The 22,869-nt window shown below is 35.4% G+C and overlaps 3 protein-coding genes across 5 annotated transcripts; 2 read left to right on the top strand and 1 right to left on the bottom strand.

Moving 5' to 3' along the window:
* Window positions 1-82: 82 nt before the first annotated feature.
* Window positions 83-7,884, top strand: LOC126814564 (UPF0598 protein CG30010). The gene is made up of 3 exons (XM_050539813.2): window positions 83-337; window positions 5,046-5,094; window positions 7,124-7,884. Exons 1-3 carry the CDS (start codon window positions 200-202, stop codon window positions 7,561-7,563), a joined length of 627 nt encoding a protein of 208 aa, XP_050395770.1. The 5' UTR covers window positions 83-199; the 3' UTR covers window positions 7,564-7,884.
* Window positions 7,553-16,225, bottom strand: LOC126814553 (GPI mannosyltransferase 1). 3 transcript variants are annotated; one of them, XM_050539787.1, is made up of 6 exons: window positions 16,156-16,225; window positions 14,610-14,973; window positions 13,868-14,391; window positions 13,083-13,341; window positions 8,539-8,640; window positions 7,553-7,780 (listed from the first exon to the last, which is right to left on the bottom strand). In XM_050539787.1, the coding sequence occupies exons 2-6, from the start codon at window positions 14,775-14,777 to the stop codon at window positions 7,604-7,606; spliced, it is 1,230 nt and encodes a 409-aa protein (XP_050395744.1). In that variant the 5' UTR covers window positions 14,778-14,973; window positions 16,156-16,225; the 3' UTR covers window positions 7,553-7,603. The 3 variants fall into 3 exon arrangements, with proteins under 3 accessions (XP_050395744.1, XP_050395747.1, XP_050395745.1); XM_050539790.2 differs by having other exon boundaries at window positions 16,070-16,170; XM_050539788.1 differs by lacking the exon at window positions 16,156-16,225 and adding an exon at window positions 15,878-16,146.
* Window positions 16,226-16,642: 417 nt separating this feature from the next.
* LOC126814539 (protein asteroid homolog 1) lies at window positions 16,643-21,946 on the top strand. The gene is made up of 3 exons (XM_050539760.2): window positions 16,643-16,773; window positions 17,045-17,134; window positions 19,114-21,946. The coding sequence occupies exon 3, from the start codon at window positions 19,197-19,199 to the stop codon at window positions 21,351-21,353; it is 2,157 nt and encodes a 718-aa protein (XP_050395717.1). The 5' UTR covers window positions 16,643-16,773; window positions 17,045-17,134; window positions 19,114-19,196; the 3' UTR covers window positions 21,354-21,946.
* Window positions 21,947-22,869: the final 923 nt, after the last annotated feature.

Raw genomic sequence — 22,869 nt, 5'->3', positions numbered from 1 at the left:
CCTATTCGTCCATCAGTAAGCTTCCGGTCTGTTATAGCCAACCGCAATTCGTGTCTTTACGATATCAGTAATCAGTACATGCGCATTTATTACTTCCTATGTAAACAAATGGTGTGTTTGTGTTTGTTTATTGCTGTTGACATTGGGTTAATGCGTAATATTGCGTTTTAGGGTTATAAAATTAAATACCTAAAAGAAAATGAGCACCATGATGACGTACATGAGGGTATTACAGAAAGTAAACACACTCCCTTCAAGATTTCTTCACTATGTACAAGGTCAATCACCAGAGCCAAAGATACGAGAATACTTTTATTTTATTGATCATCAAGGGCAGGTAAAAATATAATATGATGGTTAATTCAATAAAATGATGATTTCCTCTTCATTAATTTTGGCCGGTTGTCGTTCTTGGGACAGCAGATATATGTGTCTTCATGTTTTTAAAGATGCATTTCCGGCATCGTAATTATTTTCAATAACATTCCCTGAAAAATTTAACACTCATGGGACTCACACCACACACAACAAAAATGTAGTAAGGGTATCCCTCACTGAGGGGTGTAAATGTACCCCCCACCCCACCCCCCAGGAAATAAAATAGTCAGTCAAAAAATAAGTGCAGTCGGTCTCAGAATTTTGCATCGGCAACTAGGCTAAATGAATTAATGAGGTAAACAAACAATGCCAAATTAGAAGGGAAAAATCCAAAATACTTAATATGTATGAAGATCTGTGTATATGTATGATTGCTTTGATTGGATATCACTATGGGCCAGTTTTTCAACGCTCAAATTAGTAAAAACTGTTATGTGTTCAGTATTGAAACAGGAACGCTTCATTGAACTAATTAATGACTTGCATGTGATCGTGACCAAGTCGCCTATCGGTGTTCAAACTTGACTTAAGCGCAGAGGCTTGATGAAAATATGATGACATAATCATAGCTTTGTTAATTTATGTATATTCACCACAACAGTATATCAAAGGTATAGGTCCATGTAATGATGTGATTATTATCACTTTCAGAAGTATTCACAGTACTTTAAGTTCTTGCAAAATTCTTAATAAATAACATGAATTCCCATGGGTAGTACTCAATTTTACTCATGGTATAAGTGTTTTCTGAACATCAGAATTTTGCAAAATCTTCCCCCCAAGTCCAGGAAATGGCATTTCAGGGACTCTAGATTCACAAATTTATATGGGGGAGTAAGCCCCCGGCCCCCCCTAGAGACATCATCTTCACACAAATTGCAATTAGTCATCCCATGTACTAAATTTAGTGGTACTAGTGATGTACTACCACTGTAATATGGGTTTGTTCATCCTTATACTTAAAGAAGCTAAATAGCTAATATTTGGGACCTAGAAATTGACCCAAATGGGTCGCAACACATATAATAATGTAATCTGATTGTATATAAACTAATTTACATTCAGTTGTTTCCATTTTGACTCTAATTTCAAATCAGTGTCCAGCGAAATACAGCATAAGTGTCAACTGAATGGCAATTTCTAGCGTCTGGTTATTCCAGTCTATTGCGCATGCTCTCAAGATAAGATATGGCGTCACTGTTTGACATGAGTTGTGGAATATGTCTAGCCTTGTTCTTTCTGGTCACTTGTTACAAATGACGCTGAAACGCACTATGGTACACGATTCGTGTACCAATGGTAAAATGTTTATTTGGTCTTAAATATTGGATATCAGAAGCCTACCTTTTTCCGGTAAGATCACAACATCAATGTTGATTTGAATTGACAAATATTTTGTGTTTTCAACGTGTAAGACTTTGGATGATATTGATTTATAGACTTAACTACTTTAATATCAACAACCATCAATGGAAATGCTATAATAACAGTTTGTAATTGACCCTGAACCCACTCAATGAGTTACATACAGGACTAATTGTTTTGGCAGGGGTACCATTACAGGTATGGGTTCCCAAATATTATCTTATTTTCCCCAAACATCAGATCTCCTCACCCGTAACTGCCCCAACCCCATCCACCAATGGCACATACGTCACTGGTTCTTAATAAAATAAAAGTTGCCATTAATTATTATAGGCCATATAATGGATGTAAACAGCAGGGTGCTGAATTTAAAGGTAAAATCTCAGATGTATTTCAGTGAATAAAACTGGTTAATTATTTGTTAAAGGCTCTTGTACCTCTTTTTGGCATTTTCTAGTCCCAAACAATTATCTGAACATCCAGTTGTCAGGTGAAGTTGTAGATGGACTTGATCTGCCTGTAAAATGTACATGTATTTGATGTGATGGCTTTCTGATAGCCTTTGTTTATGGTTTTAACCCAACTATTTATTCAGATTTTGGCATTTGTTTTGCATTCTTACCTAACTGGGTTTTTTCCCTAGAGACCGAGTTTAACCTGGGACTTCTCCTTTAATTTGATAGCTTCATGTATGTCAGTAAGCAGTGTTAAGGTGTGATTGGCTTTGATTAAAATGTCAACTTATTTGATAGTGAGTAATTTTAACATTAAAGTTTAAAATGTTCTTTCTTATTGATTAAATTAAGAGGTGATAATTTGTTATATGGGAAACAAAAGTAAGACGTTAAAATCCATTTCATTTTTGTTATACATTTACATGTATGACATATCTCAACTAGGATAAGTGGACCTACATAACCTGTTTCCATTCACTGCTGATCGAAGATTGGGGGGCGGGGGGAAATCAAATTATTGATTAGTATGAAATCAGTGGACATTAACAGGGTGTTTATTGGTCGAATGGTCTTAAGGTGTGTGCTTTAGATCATAAGGTCTGTCTAGTGGCATGGTTTGAATTCCCAGCTTGTATGTGACAAGGAGTAGGGTCACCTGTCCTGTGGGTTTTCTCCGGGCCCCCATAGTTTCCTCCCACTGCTAAACATTATTGAAATTAAATTGAACAATACATTAGTCCAATAATAACCATGTGTCGAGTGGATGTAAAACCCCATTTCCCTTTCTCTCTAATGGAATTTTACCCCCACCTCATTTCTTTTGATAATTACAAATTATGACTGTCAGTTTTTTCAGGGATTTTTATACCTCAGAGTTGTGATTGTTAAAGGTGGTTTAGACTGACGGTGTAAGCAGTTCTGCTTGGAGTAGAGTCTGGGATAGTGGAAGTGGTTTTAATGTTTATAACTTTAATTCATCATAAACGGTTCCCCCCCCCCCCATCCAAATCTCAGATTCTTGAAGCTATCAGTGATGCCTGCAATTTGCATGTAATTCAATATATAACTTTGTGACTTGCAACACAAAAATTGTAAATTCTGATAGGATTCTTCGGTTTCCCTTTTTACTCAAATTAGAAACCAGCATCTGCCAGGCAGGATACGCCCACATTTTGCAAGAGATGGATAGAGAACAAGCTAAAAACAAACGCAATTTTTTGTACAATCAGGGGCAATAATCCAGAAAGTTATTGCCTGAAATGTGCAAATATCAAAAGGGACAGATATCTTTGGGATATAAAGATATGTTTTAAGTTTCATCAAAATCGGATAAAAAATGTGACCTCTAGAGGGTCCACAACCTTCGTATTACAAACTTCTACACAATTTGCATACAAAGAGCAGCCATTTTGTCGGACAGTTTCATTTCGATTTTCCTGAAATTTGAATTCAACCTTCATTATGGTGGAATGGTGATGTATTTAAACAGTTTTTAAAATCGGAAAAAACTTGTGACCTCTAAAGAATTCCCAAGCTAAAAATGCAATTTTTCGAACAATCAGGGGCCATAATCCAGGAAGTTACAGTCTGATATGAGCAAATAGTCAAAGGAACCAAGATCTTTGAGTTATAAACATGTATTACAAGTTTGTGACCTCTAGAGGATCCACAACCTTGATATACCATATGTTTACACTATTAGCGTATGAGGTGCGGCCATTTTTTCTGACAGTTTTGATCCGATTTTCACGTAATTCGAACTCAACCGACATTTCAGTGTAATGGTGATATATTCAAACGTTTTTTTTAAATCAGATAATAATTGTGACCTCTAGAGGGACCACAAGCTAAAAAAGCGATTTTTCGTACAATCAGGGGCCATAATTCAAAAAGTTACGATTCGATATGTACGAAAATGAACAGGAACCAAGATATTTGGGTTATAAACTTGAATTTCAAGTTTCATCAAAATCAGATGAAAAGTGTGACTTCCAGAGGGTCAACAACCCTGATACACAATATTTTGACACTATTCGCAAACGAGGGGCTGCCATCTTGTCCGTCAGTTTTGATCCGATTTTTACGAAATTCGAACTCAACCATCCTTAGGGTGTAACAGTGATATCTTCACACGGTTTTTTAAATCGGATAAAAATTGTGACCTCGATTGGGTCCACAAGCTAAAACGTGATTTTTCGTACGATCAGGGGCCATAATTCAGGAAGTTATGGTCCGATATACACGAATATCGAAAGGAACCTAGATCTGTGGGTCATAAACATACATTTCAAGTTTAAACGAAATCGGATAAAAATTGTGACCTTCTGTGTTCACAAGCTAAAAAAGTGATTTTTCGTACAATCAGGGGCCATAATCCATGAAGTTACAGATCTTAGGGTGATAAACCTATATTTCAAGTTTCATTCAAATTGGATAAAAATTGTGACGTGTAGTGTTCACAAACAATTTTGGACGAACGAACGGACAGGGGCGACGACAATATAGTCCACATGAAAATGTGGGCGTATAAAAATTGTAGATGATGATATGACCTCCACTTCAGGGCTTTTACTGCTAAATTTAGCCAGTGTGAAATTTTTGTGTTGCACCCAATTCTTTTTCATCGCATTTAATTTCTCACATGCATTGAAAAAATAAGATTTATTCCACAATAATATATTTCAGGAAAACTATCGGTTATTGATTACTACATAATATACATACATACATGTCAATATATTTTAAATAAATTAAGAACATAATTGGTGGTATTTGAAAATAAAAGTTATATTAAAATGTAAAAATGTCTTCTTAGCACATTGTAATAATTTGAAAAATTTTTTGCAGCTTTTTCTAGATGATGCTAAAATGAAAAATTTCACATCTTGTTTTAAAGGTAAAGTTTTTGTACTTTAAGATCTGAATAAATTTAGCATTGTATTACCTTGTAATCAACAAATCTTATGAAATTGAAGTATGGTTTAACATCTTATTTTCTGCAGCAACCGGGCCGAAATGTTAAGACACCTTTCATTGCAAGCCCTCCCCCCCATCTTGTACCACTGACTAGGTAAACCCAGGTGGAGAGAGAACAAGCTAAAAACAAAAGCAATTTTTCGTACAATCAGGGGCCATAATCCAGGAAGTTATTGTCTGAAGTGTGCAAATCTTTGGGACATAAACATCTATTTTAAGTTTCATCAAAATCGGATAAAAATTGTGACCTCTAGAGGGTCCACAACCTTCGTATTACATACTTGGTCGGATGCGACTGTTGCATCTGATGGTTGTATGGATTGGTTGTATTGTGTAAATGCGGCTTTAGGGTATAAGGAATAAGATTGCAAAATGTCAAGATGATAAGTTAAGAAATGCAGCCGGTAGATGACAAATACAAGAAATGGGTGTGGTTCTGCCCCTGGTGGTCGGGCATGCACCAAAAACAATAGGGATCATCCTAAGGGTATAAGGAATAAGTATGAAAATTTTTCAAGACTATCGATTAAGAATTGTGGCCTGTAGGCGACACACACAAAAACAATGTGTGTGGTTCTGCTTCTGGGGGTTGGGCATTTCACATCTTGTTTTAAAGGTAAAGTTTTTGTACTTTAAGATCTGAATAAATTTAGCATTGTATTACCTTGTAATCAACAAATCTTATGAAATTGAAGTATGGTTTAACATCTTATTTTCTGCAGCAACCGGGCCGAAATGTTAAGACACCTTTCATTGCAAGCCCTCCCCCCCATCTTGTACCACTGACTAGGTAAACCCAGGTGGAGAGAGAACAAGCTAAAAACAAAAGCAATTTTTCGTACAATCAGGGGCCATAATCCAGGAAGTTATTGTCTGAAGTGTGCAAATCTTTGGGACATAAACATCTATTTTAAGTTTCATCAAAATCGGATAAAAATTGTGACCTCTAGAGGGTCCACAACCTTCGTATTACATACTTGGTCGGATGCAACTGTTGCATCTGATGGTTGTATGGATTGGTTGTATTGTGTAAATGCGGCTTTAGGGTATAAGGAATAAGATTGCAAAATGTCAAGATGATAAGTTAAGAAATGCAGCCGGTAGATGACAAATACAAGAAATGGGTGTGGTTCTGCCCCTGGTGGTCGGGCATGCACCAAAAACAATAGGGATCATCCTAAGGGTATAAGGAATAAGTATGAAAATTTTTCAAGACTATCGATTAAGAATTGTGGCCTGTAGGCGACACACACAAAAACAATGTGTGTGGTTCTGCTTCTGGGGGTTGGGCATGCACCACAAACAATAGGGATGTTCCTTAGGGTATAAGTATAAGTATGCAAAGTTTCAAGATGATACGTTAAGAAATGCAGCCTGACAATCGAGGCTAACCTAAAATTGAATCGCTAATATCTCGGTTCAGAGGGAAGTAATTTGACTGAAATTTTCAGCATATACTGTTTTGTCAGCTCTTTATCTAATCTTACTTAATGCCCATTTAAACATACATTATGCAATAGCTAAATCTGCCTAATGCAGTTCTTTCTTTAGGCCTGAAATGTTATTTGAATTATTAAACAAACATTATGCAAGAGCTAAATCTGTCTATTGGAGGTCTTTCTTTATCCAGACCATAATCTACACTCGATGTCAACGCTAGCTTGCAATATTTATTGTATTAGGATCCGATTTGCTGCTCAACTTTCATTCATGATTTAATCATGAAATGGATAATCGAGACTAGTTTTTTATCGTACCAACTTTAGTTATGATCATCAGGGCTAGGTGAAAATTCCATCACTAAAATGTTGGTTCAGAGCGGATCAATTTGTCTGAAATTTTCAGCAAATTCCCTTTACATTATCTAGTTTTTAACTATTATAGTGAGAACTGCTGGCTCTTTATCTAATCTCTCATAATGTATCTTTAATATGTTTTCTATTCCTCAGAAAAGACATTTCTTCAGTTTTTCTTCAAACGCTTGAAGATGAATACAACTGGAAAATATGAAGACGAATTTCCTTACTTTTCTCCGTGTGGTCGTGAGAGGAATTATATTCACTGTGACGATAAACCCATTGTGTATACTCATATTTTACCTCAACATAAAGATGGAATAGACTATTTATCCTACGGGGGAGCTGGAGAGCTTCTAACAGTTGCTTTTCAACCAGAAAAAGTGTGTATGTTACCAGACACTGGAAGAATTTATCATCCTGCAACACCTACGATAGGAGGGGTTGGACTGATTAAATCTAGCTTAGCCATAGACATCAGTAAACATTTTGAGTTTGGAAATGGCGAAAATAATCCCCCAACACATTTCACATGGCAGGAACAGCGGTTTATTTTAACCAATGAAATTTTGCCACTGTTGCTTAAAAGTTAAATAATTTGTTCATTTAATTTCTTTATAGTATATAAAAATGTTATTTTCTTTTCTTTGATAAATATGAAGGTACTGGCATTAGTGGTTTATAATATTCTATAATATTGTAAATGATATTAAAATTAATGGTAAAAAATAACAGTCCAGCCATCCAAATCCAGATAAATGTGTTTTGACCTTTGAACTCTAATAGGTAGGCAGCCTGTAACCATACAGCCTACAAGTAAAAGATAATACTACAGATTATAATAAGATAATTTATATTTGATTATCAAGTATTTCATCTGATAGTGCTTTACAATAAAATTTTCATTAACCCAACACTTTGTAATTGATCAACTTCTTTCGCAATTCTCAGATTTCTGGTCTGGGAAATGAAATAAAATGAGGTTTAACCTCCTACTTTTTCTGCACCGACTGGGCTAATGAAGATGGGATGCTGGTCTGTATAAATCAAACAACATACAGTTACAAGAATGGCCATGGTTTAACTGTTTCTTTTAGGTACATTACAGCCTTTGTTGATGGTTCGTGGGACTGGGTAGTCGAGTTGTCTAACGTGTGTGCTTTAGACAATAAGATCTTAGAGTCAAGTGGCATGGTTTCGATCCCAAGCTTGTACATGACAATGCATAGAATCGTCTTGTCCAATCTCATGAATTTTCTCTGGGTCCTCTGGCTCCATCCCACTGCTAAAGACCCCTCCGAGCAAGTGAATTATTAGAATAAATTTTATCATTTGTAAATCCCAAAATGACATAATTAGTGTCAAGCAGATGTTATACCCCATTTCTCTCTCTCTTGTTTAAGGATCACAATACACCATCTTTTGTAATCGTCTATTATAATTAAATGCAGGATCTTTTTTTTGGGGGGGGGGGGGGTCATATACTTTCTATTTTATTGTCAAGAAATGTAAATAAAATGTTTGTTAGTTTAATGCATATGCTTGATATAAAATGCTGAAATTATTACCTGTCCGAGGAACCAGGTGATGGTTAGAACTGTGGCTCTTCTTATAGACATTTGAATAGAAGGAATAATCAGTGGTAAGAGACTAAGGTACCATAGAAAATACTGAAAAATACATGTAATGTCATTATTATTAAACATACATTATGCAAGAGTTAAATCTGTCTATTGCAGGTCTTTCTTTAGGCCTGAAATGTTATCTAAATTATTAATTAACTTATCCAGACCATAATCAACTCTCGATGTCAACACTAGCTTGTGATATTTACTGGATTAGGATCCGATTTGCTGCTCAACTTTCATTCATGATTTAATCATGAAATAGATAATCAAGACTATGTTTTGTATCTTACCGACTTTAGTAATGATGATTGAGGCTAGGCCTAAAATTCAATCGCTAAAATCTTGGTTCAGGGTGGATCAATTTGACTGAAATTTTCAGCAAATTCCCTTTACATTATCTAGTTTTTAACTATTATAGTGAGAACTGCCAGCTTTTCTCTTTATATAATCTCCCATAATGTATCTTTAAGAAATAATTTTAAAATCTCTTTGATCTTTCTGTCAAGTGAAAGAGTAGTGTTGTGTAATTTGAAATTGTAATGAATTACTGATCACTTTATCTTTTACATGTATTTTCTCTTTTAGAATGGAACACATCAGACAAAAATGTCAGAATCATCCCACAACTTCTATGCAACAAAATGAACTGGGCATAGTTATCAGATAGAATTACTGTAAATCACATGATTTCGTAGATTATTCCACTGTTTAGTAGATCTCAAGCACAAATCATCTAACTTGTCTTGCTAAGCCAGAAAGGTTGGTTAATTAATAAAAACAAGATGACTAGTCATCAACATCCCACACCCTTGCACTTGTTTGGAAGGCATAAGGAAAAACAACTTCTTTATGTTATTGGTAATCAATACAAAAATATATCAGATTAATCTCATATTCCAACACATGGAATATCAATGGGATTAGTCAGAAATTCATACTCTGATCACAGTAGCTCATCAAAGCAGGGTGGCTACTACCTGTAAGGTTTGCACAACAACCTTTGCCTACCTCAGGAAGCTGCTGTATGTTAAACAATAAGCTACTCGAGGAATCAAAGGCGTCATTTCATCGCAATCGAATTCGGGCAGCTGATTCAAAGGAACTTTTCAACATTTTTGACAGTATCTCAGGCTCTAAGAAAACATCAGCTGGCATTCTTCCGAATAATGTTGAGATTTCTATGCTTCCAGAGACATTTGCGAACTTTTCACTGAGAAAATAGCTGCAATTCGAGCAAAACTTATGAACCATGACATCCCGATTGTTGATGATTCAATTCCACTGTGAGCTCACGGTACCAAGTCCCCTATCACTACATGAGGTAATTTCCATTGTTCCAAAAATGCCAGCGAAGACATGTGAATTGGAACCAATACCAACGCAGTTTGTGAAGGATTGTTGTGATGTATTGGCCCCTTTGTTACTACGTATCCTGAATGTGTCATTTGAGTCTGGGGTTTTCCCAGATGAGTGTAAAGCTGCCATTGTCCGACCCCTGATCAAAAAGCTTGGTTTGGATCCCAATACTCTAAAACATTACAGACCAGTTTCAAATTGTGGTTTCCTAGACAAATTCCTAGAGAAGTGTGGTTTTTCACACTTACACCAAGACTTGTCCAGTGGTGGCCTCTATGGCAATTTCAGTCTGCTTATCGAGAGGGGCACAGCACCGAGACGGCGCTCCTTAGAGCCCTGAACGATGTTGTGCTCGCTTTTGATAAGCAACGTGATGTCATATTGGTATTACTGGACCTTTCTGCTGCCTTCTTCACCATCGATCATAACATCCTCATGAACAGATTGCGTAAACGTTTTGCCGTCTGTGGTCAGGCTTACGATTGGATCAGTTCCTTTCTTCAAAGAAGAACACAAAGAGTCTCAGTTAGATCTGTGGTGTCGGACGACCATCCCCTAGAATTTGGTGTTCCCCAGTTCTGTTGAGGACATTATCAGCCGCCATCGATTTCTGCCGGTCGTATTGAGGTCTGTATAGATGAGATTCGTCTCTGGATGCGTGCAAACTTACTTGCACTCAATGACGATAAGACTGAAATTGTCCGTTTCTCATCGTGCAGGAAAAATGCGAGTCCACAGGTTGTTGCGGGTGATGTACAAGTTGGTGAGGTGCTTGTTTCGCCATCAGCTTCCGCTCGTGACTTGGGGGTGATGATGGACTCGGCTGGACTGATGGATGATCAGATAAGAAAGTGTGTCTAGCAAGGCTTTTCACTCACTGTGGCGTATAGGAAGAATCCGGCATTTATTAGACCAGGCCAGTACTGAGAAATTGGTGCATGGCTTTGTGACATCAAAGCTGGATTACTGCAACAGTCTTTTTTATGGTTTCCCGAAATACAAGTTAAAGAAATTACAACATGTTCAGAATTTCGCTTCTCGACTGGTGATCCGAAGGAAGCTGGAGCATCACGCAGAGATGACGCCCATACTTGGAGAGCTACACTGGCTCCCAGTTGAGAAGCGGATTTATTTCAAACTGTCATGTATAATTTTCAAGTTAAAACGCCATAGTGAGTCGGCGCCTTGCTACCATACTGATATCATTAGTATTCAAGTTCCATCTTATCGGACTAGAAGCAGTGATGAGGTGAAGTTGCGACCCTTTTCCCACAAAACACATGGAAAACAAACCAGTAAGTTGTATGGCGATCGCGCCTTCAGTCGTGCCATGCCTACTCACTGGAATGAGCTGCCACTAAGACTTAGACCACTCACCAAATTCAGCCTATTTAATTCCAACCTCAAAACATATTTATTCAGTTAGGCAATAATACTACTAGTCAAACTAATATTTTTATAGGCATACATTTGTATATCTTTAATTGAGATTTTTTATGAGTTATTGATAGTTTTTATTTATTTATTATTATGTATATACTATGTGTAGTACGCCCATTAAAAGACGGTTAAGACAATTTGTGTGTAATGGTCTATAAACAATATATATTATTATTATTACATCAGAAAATAAATTACTATAAAAAGTTGATGTTTGTACAAAGTTTCAAAAAGATTTCTTGAACGGACAATATACTCTGCAAACAAAATTGGGACAGAAGGACGGACATCAGAAAATAAAACAATAGGTTCATGAATGTAAAAGTGTTAAAAAGGTTTCTGATATATGCTATAGAATAATAATTATATACCAAAAACTAAGTTAAAACACAAAAATTATTAATTCCGAGAAATTCCAAATTAGCAAAAGGCACAACTACTATAATAGGTTGATGTTTGCACAAAGTTTCATGAAGATATTTTGAATGGTTTATGAGATACGCTCCGGAAACAAAATTGTACACCAAAAACTAATTGAAATTTGTTTCCATGCAAACACAAAAAAATATTAAATCAGAGAAATCCCAAATTAGCAAAAGGCACAACTACTATAATAGGTTAAGGTGTGTACAAAGTTTCATGAAGATATCTTGAATGGTTTATGAGATATGCTCTTGAAACAAAATTGTACACCAAAAACTAAGTCAGATTTGTTTCCAAGGAAACACAAAAAATATATATCCAAGAAATTCCTAAATAGCAAAAGGCACAACTACTATAATAGGTTGATGTTTTCACAAAGTTTCATGAAGATATCTTGAATGGTTTATGAGATACACTCCGGAAACAAAATTGTACACAAAAAACTAATTGAAATTTGTTTCCATGGAAACACAAAAATTATTAAATCTGAGAAATTCCAAATTAGCAAAAGGCACAACTACTATAATAGGTGATGTGTGTACAAATTCTCATAAAGATAGCTTGAACGGTTCATGAGATATGCTCCAGAAACGAAATCGGGACGGATGGACCCCATTTGAATATCCCTCCCCTAACTTTGTTGGCGCGGGATAACCTTGAGTATGAAATTAATTGCATAAATTTAATCTTGAACATAGGTTTTCCACAGAAACTAAGTCCTAAGTCAAAGTTACACAAAATATATTGTGAAAATGAAAAGCAAATTTACACTCATTTGCCGGTTTTATTTTGAAATTTGTATGCATGACTTTCTTTGGTAAAATAAGCAAATCAATGGCCAATGTTAATGGTCCAAATTGGTTTCAAATGTCATTTTAATATCTGATTCGTCATAAAACCCTAAAATGTTTAAATACACTGAGGATTAGCTGGAATTGCATTTAAAAGTAAAACAGATCTCTTAATTTTCGGGTTCCGGTTTGTTCATTCCTGGGGCTTAACATCATTTCGCAACTAGGGTGACATTGCAGAAAACTCTGGTTCCCCACCCTGACTAGCATTTCACCAGAATTAGAAATAATCTGCGAAAATGGGAATCCAAAATGAATTTAAAATAACCCTTTCTCACGACATGTGTATTTCTGATGGATATATGGGCTTTTAACATTGTTAAAAATAAAGTCCCCCAATCTAACACTTGCTCAGTATCTACATCAACATGACCAATGGTCTTTGTAATCAAATCAGTAATCAAATGAACGTACCTGTGAGGTACAAACTTTATTGGTGGTAACAAAGGCAAAGGTAATGAGAAACCAACTCATTGGAAGATCTGTGTAATATTTCATAGAAAATGCTAACACTAGGCAGAGCTGAGGTAAAAATACTAAAAGTTTCATCCATAATACAGAGTCCTGTTCTGCTGTCAGGTATAACATATAAAAAAAAGGAGAAAAGTTGTGTCTGATGTCTTTCCTTACTATATGATAAATATAAGATTCATATAAAAACTTCCAACCATACCTGAAATATAGAAGATTTAATCTTTTATCTCTATATAGTTAATAGATTTTCATTTTTAGTAATATGAGAAAGAGACAGATATGGGGCTTAATTTCCATTCAATACAAACCAGGTCATTTCGGGACTAATATATGGTACAGATTTATTTCAATAATTTGTAGGGGTCTTTAGCAGTGGGGGGAAACCGGAAGAACCCAGAAAAAATACCCACCAGATTGTATAGGCGGCCCTATTCCTTTTCACATATATGCTTGGGATAGACACTGCACCACTGGACTCAATGACAGATCTTATGATCTAATGTGTATTCATTAGATCAAACAGCCACCACCTATTTCTAGTAAGCTTGTAGACATACATCATTCCAGATTCTTACATTTGAGCTGAAATATATGCAGTATTGATATGGACAGTGGGGGACTACTACATTACTTGAGTCATAACATTTTCTCCTTAGTTATGGGATATTTCCAAATGATCGTGTCCTTGAACCTGTACAGAGAAAATTTTGTGTCCCAATACTTACCAGTGATAAAACACAACTGTGAGTAAGACTAATGTTAATACACTGACCAGAACAAAATAAACTTTATCTTTGTTAGGTAGAAACAAATTCACAACTTTCTTAATATAATGATCTGTTTTACTTGATGGATGAGATAAATGAAAATATATAGTTAATGCATAAGTCACAGGATATATTTTAAAGTGCACTGTCAATCCATACAGCAAAGCCGACAAGATAACTTGTTTTTTACATAAAGACATCATACAAATCATGACTAACGCTGTCATAACTGATTCTGCGTTTCCTCGACTTGATACTGCCATGGGTAGAGGATTATACAGCCATAAACAGCTGTACATCTGAGCTTGTTGAATGGAATATTTCTGATGCTTTAACACTAGATATATTAAGTAACCCGTCAATATATCAAACACACTAAACATAACTTTTCCAAACAATGGTGTTACTGTTATATTTGGTAATAACATGTATGCTAATATAGGTGTATATCTGTAGGTTGATCTGTTATATGGTGACTTTCCCTGAAATACACAATATATTAAATTACTTGCATCTAAAAATACATTAATATTTCAAATATATATTTATCATTTCACTTTATAAAGTAACATGTTAGCTTTTACAAATATTTCAAACAAGAGTATAAATTTAAAAAGAAGTACACAAAGCAGAAAGTAAAATAGCTAATGATGTCTTTTAGTAACGTAACAATAACAATGTTTATACTTTAAGAATATACCTGATGCACATAATGAGCAGCATCTGAGAAGACCTTATAATCAACATCAGTAAATTTCACCATCAGTGTCCTATCCTGCCATTCTCCATAGCCAATTAAAGCCAATCTGAGAAGTAATGCAATCACACAATAGCCAAATATACTCAAAGTATACACTGTCTTCAACATTTTGTTATATTTTTCACCCAACAAAACAAATGATTGATGTTTAAATTGTTGCAAACCATATGACTGATGAGGCTACATGTACAAAAATTCTGTAGCAAGTAATATGAATGCTGGGTCTACCTGGGAGATAGTGTGCCTATACTAACTATTGGTAATAGAACATTATTGTAGGTTTACTGTCCTAATACCAAGGTACCTGTAATAAAATAAAATATAGGCTCATCTCAGCTAACTTGATCTCATAAAGAAAATAAAAAATTACATTCCAATTTAACTATATCACATAATAATTCCATCGGTATATCCAATGAATTTTAAAGTTTACCTGTATGTGGAAAAGGGAAGGGGGTCAGTTATTGGTTTATATGGTACTCAGCAGTGGTTCTCAACCCTTTTTTGTCAACGGCACAACTTGAAACATGTGTAAAAATAGCAGCACACCCGGCTAAATATATATGAAAAATATTTGAATTTTGCAAAAAAAAACATGGCAAGACATAAACAGCATACACAGACTAGTTAGACACATAGAATGACTCAAACTAAATAAAGAAGAAAAAAAAACCCAACAGCTATGAGCTTACCAGTAGACACCAGTAAATGTTCAATTAGGATCACATGGTTTTTCCGCATTTTCAAATTTTGCGGCACACTCAGGAAGATCTCGCGGCACACCTGTGTGCTGTGACACACTGGTTGAGAATCACTGTGGTACTGCATAGTTAAAGTGAGAGTACAGTTTTATTTTTATAATTTATGCCAACAGACCTATAATACTAAATAATCATATAATTATAATGCATTAGTAGCAGTTAAATACTGCATTTTTCTGCTATTCTTGTCCAACAGTTTTGCAACCAAAATCCCCTTCTCTAATCTATGCCGACCTGAATACCAATAAAACCAGTCAGACTGTTGCAGCTGTATTCACAAATAATAATCGATGCCCTAAAAATGTTGCACAAAGCAGAGTGGCTCCAGACCAAATATTTTAATCCATGGCCAATTCAGTAGAAATTTGATAGTATTAATGATTGAATGGAATTCAGGTCTGCAGCCACCTATGGCTATATTAAATAGCTTGACCACTTTGAAGTTACTATTTACGGGGCTGAAATAGCAGGAAAAGGCGTCAGATTTTCTTGGGGAGGCCCCTACACCGGTATCTGTAAACGGGAATATTTCCGTGCATTTCATTTCCAATCCCCACCTGGCACCTCCAACCCCCACACATATTCTTCCGGTCGTACGCGTGTCAGTCAGTTATACCCTTCAATCAATAGTTCAGTAACCTGTTTTAAGGTATTATTTTGCGTGTAGTCGTGTATTTTTGGTCAGAAAGGGTATTTTGTAAGAAATGGACAGTTTAGTTACTAACTAAAAAGAGGTTTCATTAATTTCTACGCCATGTTGTTTATTTATTACACTCTGATCTAAAATACATTTATAAAGATCCAGTCAAACATTGCATAATGTTTAAATCTATTAACAGTCTAGGAAACAATAATAACAATCATAAACATTGAAATACAAAATCTGTTTTGAAACTGTCCAAAATGATAGGAATTAAATTAGATAAACGAAGTGGCATTGTGTTATAGATTAAAATATGCAGCGGTGTAGAATCCTCTTAGATATAGTCATGAAATTTAGAACTCTTATAATTTAACACCAAATGACAAAATATGAATAATATAATGGAAATAAAAAACCCTTCGTCTCCTCGTTTATTTTAAAAATTTACTCGATACAGTAACATGAGAAAGTAAGATGTCTCACACACGCCCAACATAAGGTATCTCAAAGTCATGCGACAGTGCAGGATATTATTCCCGTGCGCTTAATTATTATGTAACCGCTTGTACCAAAACATTAGCACGTGTTATAAGCCGCGTTTCGCTAAAATAACTTTTAATGTTTATGTATAACCCATGGCCAACCCTACACATTTCAACGAAATTTCTTGTATGTAAAGAATTAAAAGATCGTCGAGACGGTGAGGAATATTAAACAGCCAGTATCGTATATTCTAGTGTACAGTTCTATATATGATGGTGCTAAACAAGATCCACCTGACCTACCCAGTCCAGTGTCAATTAATGACCTTATTTGTGTTTATATATATATAAATATTTGTGTATATTATTATAAAATACAGTCTCCAAAGAACATAATTGTAAACTTGATCGTCACATTAACGATGATATCACTTGTAAAAAGAAAACTAATCGTCTAATCTAATTAATTTTCTTTATAATTTCATGTAGAAAATAACATTAGACTGCTGCCCAGTGCCGGAGAGAATGTCTGCTGGAAATACCATAATAATCTGAGCACTGACCTATTTACTAGGACGGGTAAGACATTTTGCAAGGCTTCGCAGAACTCCTTCAAAACCACTGTTAAAGTAGCCAAGTCTCTAACGATCAGTATCATCCAAAGTCTTCGACATTGCAAAGACAAATTATTTGTCAGTTTAAATCAACATTGATGTTGTGATCTTACTGGGAAGAGATGGACTTCTGATATTCACTATTTAAGACAATATAAATATAAATATTTTACCATTGGTACACGAATCGTGTACCATAATGCATTTCAGCGCCATTTGTAACAGGGGACTCGAAGAAGGAGGCTAGACATATTCCACAAGTCATGTCAAACGATAACGACATATTCTTATATGGAGAGCATACGCAATAAATACAATAACCAAATGCTAGAGATTGCCATTCGATTGATACTTCTGGCATATTTCGCCGATCATAACTGATTAGAAATTACAGTAAAAACGAAATGAAATGGGGTTTAATATCCTACTGTTCTGCTCCTATACTGGGCTAATGAAGACGGGCATCCGCCATACAGTGTGCTATGAGGAAAATTTTGCTCTGGCAGCGGCACTATCGCCTACTCTTATATCGAATTCCAACTGCCAGGGGATCTTTTTCATGCATTCCAATATATACAAAGGACCTCGGTTTTTGTTTCATCGGCAGGACTAGACAGCCTGACAAGGGGAAACCATGTCGGAAAATCTGTATGAACTTTCTCGGCCAATGCAGGGATCGAACACCCGATCTCCAGGCTAGCGAGCCAGCGTCTTAACCATCTAGCCACCATGGCTCCCTGCAGTAAAAACAGAAACGATTGAATGTAAATCAGTTTGTATACATTCATATTACATTATTATATGCGTTGTGACCCATTTGTGTCAATTTCTAGGTCCCAAAGTATTTGCGATTTACCTCCTTTAATTAATGCAGGAAAGATGTCATCAGTGGCAGTGATGGCACAGCTAGGATTTTCTAGTAGGGACGCTATACATGATTTGAAGTAAGGTACATGTACATGTATGTCCTAAATTAACAGAAATAAATGCATCTTATTGATCAGAAAGGGGGGAAATAGGCTCATGGAGGAAGGATATGACTGGCTGAGAATGAAAAATACATATACACGCAAAGCCATTAAAAACGCAATGCCAAATTCAAAGTTTATTTACTGCAACAACTTTTAACAAATGTACATAACAATTCTAGTGGTGTGAAATCGTTGTCTGAGGCAAGCAATGGTCGATGGGTGGACATTAAAGTGTCTGGCGACGGCTACCTATGAAGCCACCTGATCCAGCATGCCAATAGCTCTGTTCCTGTTTTCTTGTGTAAGGTGTGTCATTTTTCCGAAATGATGAATGTTGAAATTTTGATCTGTATTTAAAGGGTCAGAGTGCAGGGAATGCACGTGCAAAACGTGTGACATGGGACGGCTTAAAATCGTAAAAAAGACAAGTGTTGCGTTTGCACGAACAAAGTTCATTACCAAGAACTGATATTCGGTTCAAACCCAGAACTCCACAAAAAGAGACCCATCACAAGTTTCACCTATATGCCATAAGATAGTAAAGCCCAAGAAAACGTTTACCAGAAATATTTCACGAATTAGGCATTGTATTTTTAATGGCTTTGAGTGTATTAAATTTTGTAAGTCCATCAGATAGTAGGATGATGTTTTTCAGTCAAATTTATTCATTTTGTTTGTCTAAATTAACTATTATTCATGTTTCTACCCTTTCCAATTGACAATTACTAGTTCTGGTTGAAATTGAAGAAAAAGTCTAGGCTAGAAAGCTAGTAAAGTTTTATTCTAGTACAGTAGTTTTTATCATTATCTATTTGTCAGTCATTAGAATGTTTATAGAAATATCAGTTCATAAAAATATTTTTGCTGTTGTTGATACATCTGCATAATAGCCTGTATCCATTTTGCATGCCTATGATTAATGGTGTTAAATTCAAACTATGTAGTTGCACTTTTTTCTGTGTTCTTTTTTCAGTGCTCTTCTTTGGTCAGTTCGTAAAAGACCAATTCAAGTCAAGAACTTTCTTAGTAGACAGAAAGATTAAGTGAAACTACAGAATGGGTGTGAAGGGTTTGACTGCATTTATTGATGATAACCCAGTTTTACTACAAGATTATAAACTACATGACTGTAAAGTTATACTGGATGGAAATAACTTTATTCATTTTGTTTATAATAAATACAGCACAACCTTTCAATATGATGGAGATTATTTTAACTATTGTAAGAAAATCCAGCAGTTATTTTCCAACTTTAAACTATGTAATATTCAGGCGTATGTTATTTTTGATGGAGGTTATGAGGTATCAGATTCGAAACTACGGACTTTGAAAGAGAGAGCTGCGAAACGAATCAAGCAAGCTGTAAATCAGAACAGTCTCCTGCCAATTTTAGCTAGCAAAGCTTTTCTAGAGACACTTGATAAATTACATATCCCCCATGTGACATGTGATTTTGAGGCTGATGAAGAAATTGCTATTTTGGCCAATCAGTGGAACTGTCAAGTCATAAGTAATGATAGTGATTTTTTTGTGTACAGACTCAAAGCAGGCTTCTTGCCTTTGAATTATGTAGATTTCCGTCCCATAGAAATAAAACATAAATATCATTATCTAGCAACACAGAAATATCACTTTAATCATTACAAACAAATCTTGGATAATTTTCATCCTGAAATGATACCACTACTGGCTACAGTATTAGGCAATGATTTTATCAAACAAGATACATTTATGGCCTTCACAGAAAAATTTGAAAAACCGAAGCATAAAATCAGATATGCTACAAAGACAGTTTCTAAGATAACTGCAATCATTAATCATTTTGATCAGTTCAAAACATTTAGTGAAGGTAGAGCAGCCATCACTAAAGATTTTGACAACATTGGAGGAATTGCCAGCCTACAAAATGTGATCGACACATCTATCAAATGTTACACAAAGATCAACTCGGCTAAGACATACTTGACAGAATATTTTGATAGTGTCTTGCAGTATTCTAGTATTAGTCGAAAAGACTACTTTGGACAACCGTTTCCAGAATTTTTGATCAAGGGACTTTTTGATGGAAGTATTTCTCCTCACATTCAAAATATGGCCATCCTTCATAGAATTATACTTCCATGTCAAAAGGAAGATTTAAATCAGCCTTCATCTCATAAAATTTCAACACGTATTCGTCAAGTCATATATGGAATATTGTTTCAAAGTGTTTCGCAACAAAACAAACAGAAAGATGAATTGGGGAAAAAGACGAAGGTTACCAGGCACACTCATGTGGAAGAAATTGATAGGATCAGAAAAGGTATAGCATCAGTGTTTGTAGATCCTAGGATAAATTTCATAGAGTATGGAAAACTACCTACAGTCATGGAGATATCTCAAATGTCACATAGTAGCAGACGTGAATTAGTGTTAAAATCACTTGGGGTGACGGAAGGGTTTTTATCTCACTTTCACTCGTCTAGTCATTTCCTAATTGCTGTCTTAAATTACTGGGTATATTATTCAGAAGTGTCGAAACAGGAGATCGAATCATTAATACTCACTATTCTTATACTGAAGATAAAGACCTTGATCAATGATACCAGAAGTGAAACAACCACATCGAATCTGATTTCAGCACATCATAGTGTAATAACAAAATTCTACTACATGTGCTTATGTATTCAAGACTTTATTCTTTCATTAGTTAATAGACATATAATAGATATTGATGAAATTCTTGGATCTTTGACTTTCTCAGAATTAGTTGAAATAAATTTGGACTTATCAGAAGGAGACCGACAGCAAACCATTCCTGATCGAATTCTTCATCTTTATTCAGAATATCAGTCATGCTTTTTGTTTACTTCTTTATTAAATCAACTCCTACAATCACCATTGAATGAACCTAATTTATGGGAAATATATGATGGACAGTATGTGTATTATTTTAATAATTGTTTAATGCAAAGGCAGTCAGTGTATTATAGTGGTGTTGATATGTTGACAATTATGGAAAAACATCCAAAACTTTTAATATTGTACAAATCTATCACAAATACACTGATAGCAGGGGCCGATTCTAGACCAAATAAACGTAAAAAATCTAACAGAAAGTCTGCTACAGTTGCCAGGATTAATTACATAATAGTGTTGTCACTGTTGTGTATCTTCATTATTGCAACAATTGTTTTGATATATTACCAATTAGTGCCTAATTTATTTATATAAGGTCAATAATTTAATGATTTTGGGTATTTTTACTGTTCAATAATTCTTAATTAATGGTTATTTGTAATTTAAACAAGACAACAGTAAGGCTGATGTCTCCCACCTCAATCCCAAAATAAATAGATGAAACTCATCAAATCACTCTGCATAACCTAAGCAGAAAATGTCCATTGATGTTGATGTAATGAAACTATATGTTCAAATTGCTTATATATGTATTTGGTTTGCCTATGCTCATCATTAAACTGAGTAAAGGCATTCAACTAATGAACAACTACACCAAATTGGAATTTTCTAGTTCAATTTGAAGCAGAGGTGCTTTATTTATTACTGTTTTAAGAGATTGAATAGTGTTTCGAAAAATGGGGGATAATAATACATGATCAACAACTTCTGTCTATGGTTTTATTGGATAAAATAATAAATTTTTTACTATGACATGACTGATCTAAGTATGTTGATTTGTAGTCTCCAAGATTTACAACAATGTAGGATTTGGGAGGGGGGTGAAAGAGTAATGATCTTTATTATTACAGTAAAATTATAGTTTACATTGCAACCAGAGGTGGATTGGGGCCGGGAATCGGCACGTGCTCCCATGTTGGAGCCCGGACGGGGGGGGGGGGGGGGGGCTTTCCCCCTGGAAAATTTTGAAAAATGAACCCCAAATATGCAATTTGGTGGCATATCTGATTATAGTCTCTGTCAAATAATAATCTCATAAATATATGTCAAATAATTTACAACCATCAACCTGTGAAATTATCATATTATTAATTAATATCATTGTATCGTCAAGAGTCAAGAGAATTTAACTGGTTAAAAAATGGGACTAGCTGAGAAAATTTTGACCATTTGATTAACCAGTTATAGTAATATTGAATAAGTAGCACTCATATTCAGCCAGCAGACCAGCTATCATCAAATTTTGCTGAGGCCTTAAAATTGAATTTTTTTTTTGAGTTATGAACCATCGGCAGATGTTTCTGGCGTATCCCCACAAACAGGGTGCAGGTGACTTAATAATTAGTAAATTTGTGGGCCACAGTGTCGGGTGAATCCGATGAAATTTTCGGATGAAATTCGGAATCCCCATTGCAGGATTCCGAATTCCGGCCCACACCCAGCACACCCGGCCAAGAAAGTCTATTATACCAGCCCATTCCCGACTCCAGTGATGACGTGGCGGCCACATAAAACATGATCATCATCGCTCCATGGCCGGTCCACCCCCCCCCCCCCCATCTAATGTTCAGCAGAAAAAGGTTTTTTAGACGAATTGGATAAAATTATTTTTTTCATTTTTTGTCCAACCGGCCCTTTGGGCGATCGCACAAACCACCCCTGATTGCAACTCAAAATTGAAGCCTTCTATTTTATATTTCTGCCTTGTTCTAAAAGTATGATTCATTAATTGATCAGCACATTGTGTCGCCGAAATTCCAACCAAACCTTCCTGAAACAGTGCAACGGTTTCCTCAGTGTCTTTTGTTAATATGTTTACATAACATTTCTA

The sequence above is a fragment of the Patella vulgata genome, chromosome 3, assembly GCF_932274485.2.
Source record: "Patella vulgata chromosome 3, xgPatVulg1.2, whole genome shotgun sequence".
Taxonomy (NCBI): domain Eukaryota; kingdom Metazoa; phylum Mollusca; class Gastropoda; family Patellidae; genus Patella; species Patella vulgata.
This window is presented reverse-complemented; position numbering and strand designations above follow the sequence as displayed.